The following is a 10,844-nucleotide window of genomic DNA, read 5'->3' as shown; positions in this document are numbered from 1 at the left end:
TTTTTTTTTTTGGGGGGGGGGGGGGGGGGCAAATGCTGTGTCTCCCGGGAGCCCTGCGAAGTCTACCTCTGCTTGGAAACACTCTCCCTTTTCAAGATATTGTACTAATCTCCCATTTCCGCTTCCCGTACATTACCTATTTCCTGAGAAGCTGGGCACCCAAGGCAATGTTTCAGAATCGGAACCGGGTGATCAGGTGTAAAGTGGAACTACCAATCAGCTTGTTGGCAAGATCCAAAACAGGCAACCCGAGCGATGACATCAAGCGTCGTTCAACGGGACCATCAGAGCCTCGAGCGTCAAAATCCGAGATGGGTAGCTGACTCTAGCCATGTTAATTAGTGGTTCAGTGACAGCCAGAATACCCTGTGCTTGTATTCAGGATACTAGTTTTCTAATTATTATTCTGTGACTATCAATCATGATGATGATGATGGAAATAATGGTTAAAAGTAGCAGCGGATAAAAACATTTCAAGAGGGCGCGCCAGCCTGTGGTGGGCTAGGCACGTCTCGACATTGACCTCCAAATCGGTGCGGGCGAAGCACGAAGGTGATTAGTATCTAGAAAATAACCTGACCTGCCCTGACTGCTGCGAAACGCTTTCCTGTGCTGCAAGTGTGAACTCCCCAAAGCCCGGACCCATACTCCAAGGACAAATGGACGCAGGGCGACGATAGAGTCGCGTCCCCCCTGGCTAGGTTATCTGCACTGCGACGCGGAGTTTGACGATTAGGAGGTGGTGCCCTCTCCACGGGTGGGATGATGAATGATGGGGCTGCGATGGTTGATTACGAAGTAATATAAACGCGATGGTGTCTCGGAATAAGGAAACCTTGGGTCTTCCCTTGCATGAACAAACTCAGATTGGGCCAGGAAGACAGTCTGCGAGAGGACAACGGCATTGTCATTCGCTTGCCAGCCGCCCCCCTTTTCTCCCGCCCCTTCGATCCTCTCAGACCTGCCTCCTCCTGTCGGCAGTGTGAGTTGAGCGGTTCTTGATGGCAATGGGACCCGGACACGTCAAAAAGAGTTTGGGAGCAAAACGGCAGTCTCGAGAGCACAAGGGGCCATCCAGTGATACGGGATCGCCGTGAAAGAGTAACAAGGTCAACTTTCCACTTGATGTCACCCCGATCAAGTTGGATGGAAGAGTCTGCAGGCTGCCTCCAGTCAAGCCTTACACAACTAACGCGGCGTGGACACGTCGGTTAAGAACTAACCCCAGCTGCCCTTGTACGGCGTCGCTCCCACGTCAAGGAGTAGAGAAGGCGAGGCGGGCTGCAGCGAGCGGCACGGCGGGGAAAAAAAATCCGATCGGGTCCTTTTAGAACATGCCCTTCATGTGCTCATAGACGCTCCCGTCTCCCTGGCGTGAGAATCCATGCCCGCCCCCACACCCACCAATGCTCAGTTCGAGTTCGTCATAATCCAATTGTGCCGCCGCCGCAGGCCCGGGTATGCTGTTGCTGCCGGTGGTACTTTCGGCCCCGACCGCACTCGTCACGCAGGTGTAACCTTCATAGATCCGCGACATTTCACTCTGCAGCCGCAGACCGTTACTGAGGGAATCGTCAAGCTGCATCGGCCGCGTCGACCCCGGCGTGGGCACCGCGCTGGCGTTGGTGGGGGCCGTGGCCGCGGGGCCCTTGGCGGGCGAAGGGCTCACGGCACTACCACCGCCGTTGAAGGATGCCGACAAGCCGGGGCTGTGGCCGGTGCTCCCGCTACCTGCGTGCGCATAGGGCGACGTCCCGCTGGCTGCCGTGCGCCCCGGGTTGTCCTCGAGTCCGAGTCGAGGCGCGTACGCGCGCAGCGAGCGGATTGTGCGCCATAGGCGCTGCGACACCCAGGATTTGGCCGACAGCTCCTTGACGAGGTCGAGTGCCATGTAGAACTCCTCTCGACAGTTTGCGCTGAACTGCAGCGGGGCGTGGGTGGAAGCCAGGAACAGCACCGCTATGGAAGAGGTGAGAAACTGATGGTAAAAAACTTGGATGCGACGGTAGAAGTCGGTTTCGTTGTTGAGGCGTGCGAGGAGGCGGATGGTCTCCTTGGCTAAGTCGACCACTCTTTGGGCGAGCGGCGCGTTGTTCAAGATACTGATGGCGCTGTGCAAAACCGGCGTGTACAGCCAAATTCGTACCTAAAAAAAAATTAAAATTGGTTGTTTAGCAAGAGGAAGGAAGGGAGAAGGGGAGCAAGGGGAACGGAAGAACAAACCTGGTTCAACCGAAGGCGGGTCCATATCCGCAACCGTTGGATGTCATACGGGCCTGAAGGGACTGACATCTTGTCCACGTCCAGCGGGCCGGTCTTGACCTCCTCCGGAACGCTCTCGTACCAGTCCATAATCTCACGATCCAGCTCCTCAAAGTCGCGGGGCTTTAGTTCCCGGACGATGGCAGGTTCAAAATAGTCGACAAGCCTCCATATCTTGGCACCGAGCCTCGCATGTCCTATCATGGCTACTAGGAAAGGATATCCCTCCTGAGGTGAACAGAAGAATTAGAAAAGGTTTTACCTCGAGGGTAAGGAGTAAGGCGATCACTTACAGGGTATGGCAGCCTGGGATCGATCTTGTCGTCGTGGCACACAAACGGCAGGCCGGTGCTAAAGCTCCAGCGGCGGTCCAGGATATATGCAGCCCAGAAGGTATGCAGGGCGTCCCTGCGGAGAGCCGGGTCGGTGATGTTCTGCAGGCCTTCGCGCCGGTGCAGGCCGAGCTCGAAACAGAGGCGGGCGACGTGCCCCATCATCCGCCAGGCGAGCACCTCGTCGTTGGAGAGGTAGCGATAGCCGGCGCACAGGGCGAGGAAGGGTAGCTTGGTCACGTCGGCAGGCTGGGTCATGAGCATCTTGTCGACGGTCGGCTGGATGCTTTCGTAGAGGCGAGCGGCCCTATCACTATTGCCGTGCTCGTCAACCATGAGAGCGCAGCACAATACGATCTTGAGCAGCAGGGTCTTGGTGTCCTGGATGACCTCGGCGGACCCCGGGGACTGCATGGTGCCGGTTCGCCTAGCCGTGTCCATCCAGGCGGCGATGTACTTGATGTGCTCCTCGACGGAATGAACCGAGGTTACGGGATACATGGCGTCGACTTCCTCGCGGTAGACCTGCAAGAGGCGCATCATCTCGGGCTCGTCGAGCTCCCAGATCGGATCGGCGGGCGCCTGGCCCTGTGGGAGTGGGGCCCCGGAGGATACGGGCGCCAGCATGGGGGAGGTCTGTGGTGTCGCGTCCGGGAGCGTGCCGCTGTCCTCGCTGGCGTCTCCGGCTCCTGAATATCCCATCGTTTTGAGGGTGTTCTTGGCAACGCCGACGGAGAAGGCGCTACTGGTTGGCCCGTTGAAGAACGAGGGGACCCGGAAGGCGAGGGCCGGCCGGGACTGGGTGCTCGACGAGGTCAAGGGTGAAGCGGCGGGCGCGGCGGCCGAAGGGAGAGGGAGGACGCGGTCCTGCAGCGGGGCGAGACGGGCGGTTTCCTGTCTCAGCGATTCGAGGGAAGTGAAGAGGGTGTCAACCTGCTGCTGCAGCTGCCTGACCTGATCGGCCATCTGCCGGAACTCGTCCGAGTCCTTGAAGTTGGAGCAGCAGTTGGGAGCGTAGAGACATTGCAGGTTCAGGTGACCGCACCGCTGGCAGGGCGTCTGGCCGTTGCACTTGATCTTGCGCCGTTTGCACTCATTGCTGATGCGCACAAGGAAAAGAGGATGGGTTAGTCGGAAAGGTTGCTGTCCACTCTCGGTGGCACCCCAGAGATGCAGAATGCGGTGGCCACGACGAACTCCCGGGGGGGCCGGGATCGGAATTCAGAAGACAGTGTTTATGTAGTAGCACTCACCATGCAATTGAGATGTACTACGTAGGAATGGTTGGTCAGTCGAGGAGCAACAAGCCAAGACGCGGAGCCAACTCCGTTTCAGAAGCGAAGAGCAGGGAGACGTGGGTTGATGCGGAGCTGTAGTATGTACATAATTATATGTATGTACTCCGTACTCCGTACATACATGTATATGTAAGGATGTGCATGGATGTCGCGTCAATGCGGTATACGAGCCTAATCCAATCCACTGGGCAACTCACTCGATGTGGTATGAAAACAGACGGAAGGACAGAGGAGGGACAGAGAGACAAACAGGCAAATCAGCTCAGACAGAAAGATGACATACCCTATTTCTTTTGCTTCTCTGCTGCTTGGCTGGGCCATCCTCGGCCTCGTTGACCCTCTTCTTCGCACTGCCGTTGATGTTGCTTCCGCTTCCGGGCGGGGACAGGGGTTGGTGGTGGTGGTGCGGTGCGGAATTGTCTCCGAGGGCGGAAAGCGACGAGCGGTGGCTGCTGGTGCTGCGGAGTGGAGCTCCCGAGGGCGACGGAGCGCAGCCGGCGACGTCGTGCGCTGGCGCGGGTGCTGTGTCTGGGCCTTGCGGAGCCGCTACCTCTGCCGCACCCGCCCCCAGAAACGAGCGCAAATCGCTGACCTGGTTCTCGAGCAGATCCATCGACTCGCGACTATGTACACGTGCGACCTTGCTGCCAGCGTGGCGTCGTGTAAACCAGTGCTGAGCACTGCGCGAATGGTCCGATCCGATGAGCAACCTGGTCGCAGCGGAGGAGCTTCGCGCGAGACGAGGGGCGTTTTCCAACCCCCGACCGCCCCGTGAGCCGCCCTTGCCCTGATGAGTGAGCGCAACGGGCTGGGGCGGCCCCCAAAGTGGAGCGGCACGTGATGCTTCCGCCGCCTCTTACCTTCCCTGGTCGTTCCCAGTTCGAATTTCCTGCATACTGGAAGGATTCAATAGAAGATGATCTTGGCGAATCCTCCTGCGAGCAATCCGTAATATCATCGGTCATTTTACATTCGTCCATCCGTCCATTTTACACCAGGCTTACGGATACTGGGCCAGTAACACTCCAAGGTGGTAATCTAAAGGTACCTGACAATAGTACACTACGATTTGCAAACTCCGTTTTGTCCGTACAGGTGCGAGAAACATTGTGTCCTTTCTGAAGTAAGTTAAGAGGTACCTCGGCATTCCACCTGGCTTGGTCATCTCTGTACGGCGCTGTAGATCTTCCCTCTGCACTCGCCAAATCCGACTCGGGCACCCTCTTCCCCACAAAAGCCGCGCAGCGTGATGGTATCGCCATCCTTGAGAAACGTTCGAGCGTCCATCCCCGCCAGCTGCACCTCCTTCTTCCCGTTCTCGGTCATCTCCAGCAAGCTGCCGCGCTCGTCGACGCCTCCGGGCCCGCTGATGGTGCCCGACCCCAGCAGGTCGCCGGGCCGCAGCGGGCAGCCCCCGAGGGTGTGGTGGGCGATCATCTGCGGGAAGGACCAGATTAGGTGCCTGGAACTGGTGCGACCAATCGTAGTAGTGGTGCCCTCGGCAGCTGGCGGCAGCAACCAGCTGTCAGCATTGGTTCTGTTCTGGTTTGGTAGTAGTCACATTACGGGTCGGGGAATTATTTTAATTTCAAGGACAGGAAGAAGACCGGGCAGGGGGGGAAAGAAAAAGGCCCGAAAACTCACTCGTCAAATCCACCTCCAACCTCACGTCAAACACGCGCTCCTCCCTCGGCTCCTTGAGATAGCCCTGCAACTCCGTCGCATTCTCGATCCCTCGGGTCCGGAACGGCTCCAGCGCGTCGGCGAGCACCACCCACGGGCTGATGGTGGTGGCAAAATTCTTGCCGTTGAACGGGCCCAGCGGGACGTACTCCCACGTCTGCACGTCCCTCGCGCTCCAGTCGTTGAGCAGGACGTATCCGAAGATGTGCTCCTCGGCATCGCCCACGGGAATCGCGTCGCCCATGTGGTTTCCGCGCGCGATGAAGCAGCCCAGCTCGAGCTCGATGTCCAGCTTGCGCGAGGGCGCCGTGACGGGCCGCTTCGGCTCGGCCGCCGGGTCCGGCAGGATCTGCCCGACCGGCCGGCGGATGGGCGTGCCCGACACCACGACGCTCGACGCTCGGCCGTGGTAGCCGACGGGCAGGTGCAGGTAGTTGGGCTGCAGCGCGTTTTCCGGCCCGCGGAACATGACCCCGACCGCGTAGGCGTGGTGGTAACCGGCGTAAAAGTCCGTGTAGTCGCCGATGGCCATGGGGAGGTGCATCCTGACGGCTGACTGGGGCAGCAGCGCCTGGCTGCGCAGGGCGGCGTTGTCGCGGAGGACGGCCGGGTGGGCGGTCTTCTTCGAGAGCAGGTCCTGGAGTGCGGAGCGGACCCGGCGGTGGACGGCCCGGCCCATCTGGGCGAAGGCGTTGAGGGTGGGTTGCGAGAAGGCTTCGGCAAGGCCGTCGATGCCGGGGAAGATCTGGCTCAGGTCCACGTTTGCCGAGAGCACTTTGAGGTCCAGGACGAACGAGCCAATGGCCACGGCAGCGTGCGGCGCCGGGTCGGCCGTGGTCGAGATGATGCCGAACGGGATGTTGGCCAGCGAGAAGTCGCTGGCCGGGTCCATGTCGGGCACCCAGGAACTGGCCATGTTTAGATCTGGAGGATGGTGGACACTGTCTGATGAATGCTGATGGCCAACCGGAAATCTCTAGAGGTTCGGTTGTTGACTTCCTCATCTTGTAGTCGTTCACTACCGGGCCCGAGGCGGGGCCACTTGGAGTTGTCCGATGGAAGCCGCCGCCCCGCCCTTGTCCCGCCCGTTAACGCTAGTGTAAGCTCCCGCAGTTCCGCGCTGCCGGATCCGAAGCGGTGGGTCGGCCCTCAAACGCGGGCTGCGAAACACATTTAGCTAAGAATATGACCATGTGTGGTGCAGGTATAGTACTGTACATGCCTTATCTGTAAAATACTAACCGACTGGCAGGATGCCCGGATCGGGCCACACGCGGTTCCTCAAAAGACAGACGGTTATTATACAGACATGATCCCGCGGAATACCGACCTGAGGAGATCAGTGTCTCAACGCGCCGTGCAAAGTCCTGCCAAGCAGGTTCAGCCTCTGCCCAGGCGCCTCCCAAGTCATGGTGTTCTCGACGCGGATCGATCTTGTCCAAAAAAAAAAAATTATTAATTAAAATAAATAAAAAATAAATAAAAATAAAAAATGAAATAAAATAAAAAAAAAACAGAACATGAGTGTGCCCGAGCCTTCTTTTTTTTTGTGTGTGTGTGTGTGTCCCCTCATGAGCCCCTCATAGCCGTTTGCGCCGCCCTTTTCGCTCGCGCAAGAACCCCTTGGTCGTTCCTATCGTACTCCTCCCCATTCACCTGCCAGAACGACACCTCACACCCCGCCGCCATCAGCTCCTCTATTCTGGCCTGCAGCTCCTCCCACAGGTCGCGGTTCAGGTAGCACCTCCGCTCGTCATCTCTGCCTCCCTTCTTTCCGGGTTTGGCCCCGGGCGGCTTCCGCCAATTACTCCGCACCCAGTTCGGCAACCACTCGGTCGCGCCCTTGGCGAGATACTCCAGGTCCGTCACGACGACGACCCGCCGCCAGCCCTCGCCGGCCCAGTCCCGGATCCGCAGCGCCGCAATCGCCGCGCTCAGCTTGGCCCGGTTGCACGTATCCTCGGGGGACGAGGGCGGATCGGCGTCGCGGCTCTCGAGCCGGAACGCCACCGCCCCGACACCGACGGCGTGGCCGTCCGTTTTCCGGCTCTCATCGCGGTCACGACCGGCATCATCATCATCATCATCATCATCGTCACCACCACCAAAGACGAACGCGCACCCGCCCACGGGCGCGTACCCGCCGTTGCGGAGGCACGACCCGGCGATGACCAGCATCATTTCACAGCGGTTGAAGCGGTTGACGAGGCGGGGGCCCGAGGCCCTTTGGACCCTGCTCACGGGGAAGTGGGCTTCCGGGGAGAGGCGGTCGTTCTGCGGGTGGAAGACGGTAGCGAGTCGGATGATCCTGCCCCTACTACTGCCGATGTTGCCTTTTTCGCCGGTGCTGACGACCCTTTTGGTACGTATGGGAAGGGTAACAGGGAGGGCGCAGGTGCTAGATGCCATTATGGGCGCTTTAATTAATAATAGTGAGTAAGTGTTTGATGGCAATGGCAATGGCAATGGCAATGGCGAGGGAACTGGAAATGGAAGATGGTGATGGAAACGGTATTAATAGGAATGGCGATGTAGTGATGAGATCGTTACCGAATTCAAATGCTCCTTCTTCTCCCCGTCCCGAGGCTATATAGATGATAGAAGATGGTTCCAATTGATGGAAGATGATGGTTCCAATTGATGGAAAAGTTGGTAAGTTGTAAATAGTTCAAAAGTGCGATATCTTCTTCCTACGTTTGCTGGCCCTGTGGCTCTGGTATAAGTAGAGGATTAGGAACAAAGAACCCTCCGTTTGCCAGCCCGTTTGCCAGATCCACAGGTCTTATCTTATCTAACCTTATATGATGGACGCGTCTATAGACAACGTACTACATCAAGTCCCCTGCCTAGAAGGAAAAACGCAGTACCTATATTATAGCTCTAAATAGCTCTTAAACGTGCTTTCTTTCTATAGTAATATTATAATAGAAAGTAGTAGTGTTATCCTACTATTATAGTGTCTTATATATCTTCTTCTTAGCTACCTATAGCCTTACTTTAGTATCTTCTATATATAGCTTCCTCTAGGGGAGTCTTTGATACCTTCTTATAAGTATATCTATATAGGTAATTACCTTACGTTACTTAAGCTACTATAGGTTAACCTCCTTAATATACCTAGTATTTATTAACTAACTTATATATATAGTATAGCTAGAAGTCGGTCTTTTAGATATTATATTTATAGCTAAGTCCTTTCTATTTAACTAGATACTTATACTTACTATATATAAGCTTATAGTTCGAGATATATTTAAGTTTATACTTATTTCTAGATTCTAAGCTACTATTGGTATAGCTATCCTTAATAGGGTTAGGAGGTAATATAGTACGGTCGTATAGGTTGGTTCTAGGAGGAGTAGGCGATAGCTATACTATAGATATTATAAGATAGATATCTATATTTGGTAGTAGTCAAAGACGGTACGTTAAATGGCTAACGCGTTCAATGACTTCAAAAGGTCTGACACGCTATTAGGATAACTTATATAACGGTCGACCTGGCAGATAGTAGCTATAGTATAGGTATAGATATACTTAGTTACCTAGCTTAAATTCGATGTCACGGTAGCTAGTATCGTATCCGCGTTTGGCTCTAGCTGCTATAAAGTCTATTACTATCTAGGCGTCTTGGCGTAGATATTCGTATAGAACTAGGATATCCTATACCGTTTTTAATGATAGCGCTATCAGCGCTTCTAATAGCCTGGCTGGTTTGAAACTATAGAGCAGCTCGTACGGAGATACGCTAATAGAGGTAGTATATGTGCTGTTTAAATACTACTAAAGCTATAGAAGTATAGTAGTCTAATTGTTATTAGGTTTCTTATAGATAAAGAAGCGTAGAGCGATTTCTACTGTCTGGTTCTTTCGCTCTATAAGACCGTCTCCTTACAGGTAGTATATAGTAGTTATTAACAGCTTTATACCTAGCGCTTTCTATATACTAGTCTATAGCTTAGATATAAATTTATAGTTACGGTTAGATATAATAGCGGTTAGTACTCCCTAGTCAGATAGGAGCAGTTATTATATTAATATATAGCCTTAGTCTATAGTGGTATAGTTAGAGTAGCTAGGTATAAGGAGCGTTTGTTTAGATAATTTATAAGACATAGTTATTATCAAATTAAACTTATTATACCTATTTAAATACTATAGCGTTCCGGCTAATAGAACTAATAGGAACGCTACTATAAAGTCGATAGCGATTACTTATATAGATAGCGTATCTAATAGATAAATTGGCTAGTAGTCGCCTATAGGAAGGTTACAATCTATGGCGTTAACTTGACAGATAGGGCAGTGCTTTATATAGTCCTATATATACCTGGTTTTTCTGTCGATCGCGATGCTATATAAGTCGTATATTATCCTATTGGTTCCAAAGTAATGTTTTTCATCATAAGCCAAGCTTAGGATATATTATACAAGGCTTAACAGAATGTATAACGTATATATACCATCTAGGCAAATATAGTAGAAGAGCTTGTCAATTAGGATAAATAGTAGCCTATAGCGCGAATAAACAGTGATACCCTTATTATCGATAGTCCTATTTACGCGCTTATTTTTAATAAGGTCCTTAATAATAGGGGTATACTTAGCATTAGCCTTATAGCCGTTAACAAACTTTGCCTTAAGATCCGGATCTATCTGTACCTTAGTGAAAGCGAACTAAATGTTATCAAGTATAGCTAATCTATCTAGGCGTTTAGAAGGTTTAGGGTCTCCTAAAGCGCTTAATCTGCTTAAGGCGTCTAGTACGAAATTAAGTCTTCTAGGCAGGTAGTAGACTTTAAGGTCGTACTACAACAGGTAGATAGACACGTTAATTAGGCGACAGTTAACATGGTCGGTTAAACTTATATCTAGGTTAGTTTGTTCTATAATACCATATATAGTAGCGTGGTTAGTTAGAACAATAACTAGTATACGTATTAAATGGACCATTATATATAGTTTACGAATTACCTACACTAGATAGGTAACTTTTTATTTAGAGGGTCTATATTATATCTTAGCCTTCGTTAATAGGTAGCTTAGGAATATAACTAGTAGTACCTTGTTAGCTAGAATAGGGTTACCTAAGCGTTAATCATATCTATTATAAGTATAGAAGACTATAATACCAAACCCGCATTCTAAATAGCTATCAAGTTAAATATATAGCTACTTATTAGGATTAAAGTAGTAAAGGATAGTTAGGTTCTCATAATATATAGCTTCTTATTAAGCTGGTGCTAACCCTCTAGGGCACCACTTAGTA

At 52.7% G+C, this 10,844-nt stretch overlaps 3 protein-coding genes across 3 annotated transcripts; all 3 read right to left on the bottom strand.

Moving 5' to 3' along the window:
- Positions 1–825: 825 nt before the first annotated feature.
- MYCTH_2307148 (uncharacterized protein) lies at positions 826–3,940 on the bottom strand. Its single transcript, XM_003664334.1, has 4 exons — positions 3,848–3,940; positions 2,556–3,693; positions 2,224–2,490; positions 826–2,146 (listed from the first exon to the last, which is right to left on the bottom strand). Exons 2-4 carry the CDS (start codon positions 3,558–3,560, stop codon positions 1,328–1,330), a joined length of 2,091 nt encoding a protein of 696 aa, XP_003664382.1. The 5' UTR covers positions 3,561–3,693; positions 3,848–3,940; the 3' UTR covers positions 826–1,327.
- Positions 3,941–4,857: 917 nt separating this feature from the next.
- MYCTH_2307146 (uncharacterized protein) lies at positions 4,858–6,577 on the bottom strand. The gene is made up of 2 exons (XM_003664333.1): positions 5,537–6,577; positions 4,858–5,397 (listed from the first exon to the last, which is right to left on the bottom strand). The coding sequence occupies exons 1-2, from the start codon at positions 6,489–6,491 to the stop codon at positions 5,054–5,056; spliced, it is 1,299 nt and encodes a 432-aa protein (XP_003664381.1). The 5' UTR covers positions 6,492–6,577; the 3' UTR covers positions 4,858–5,053.
- A 506-nt stretch (positions 6,578–7,083) lies between these two features.
- MYCTH_2307145 (uncharacterized protein) lies at positions 7,084–8,291 on the bottom strand. Its single transcript, XM_003664332.1, has one exon. The coding sequence runs from the start codon at positions 7,982–7,984 to the stop codon at positions 7,145–7,147; it is 840 nt and encodes a 279-aa protein (XP_003664380.1). The 5' UTR covers positions 7,985–8,291; the 3' UTR covers positions 7,084–7,144.
- Between the last annotated feature and the right edge of the window lie 2,553 nt (positions 8,292–10,844).

The sequence above is a fragment of the Thermothelomyces thermophilus genome, chromosome 4 (genome assembly GCF_000226095.1).
Source record: "Thermothelomyces thermophilus ATCC 42464 chromosome 4, complete sequence".
NCBI lineage: Eukaryota > Fungi > Ascomycota > Sordariomycetes > Sordariales > Chaetomiaceae > Thermothelomyces > Thermothelomyces thermophilus.
Note: the sequence above shows the minus strand (reverse complement) of the source record. Positions and strands in the feature narration are given on the sequence as shown.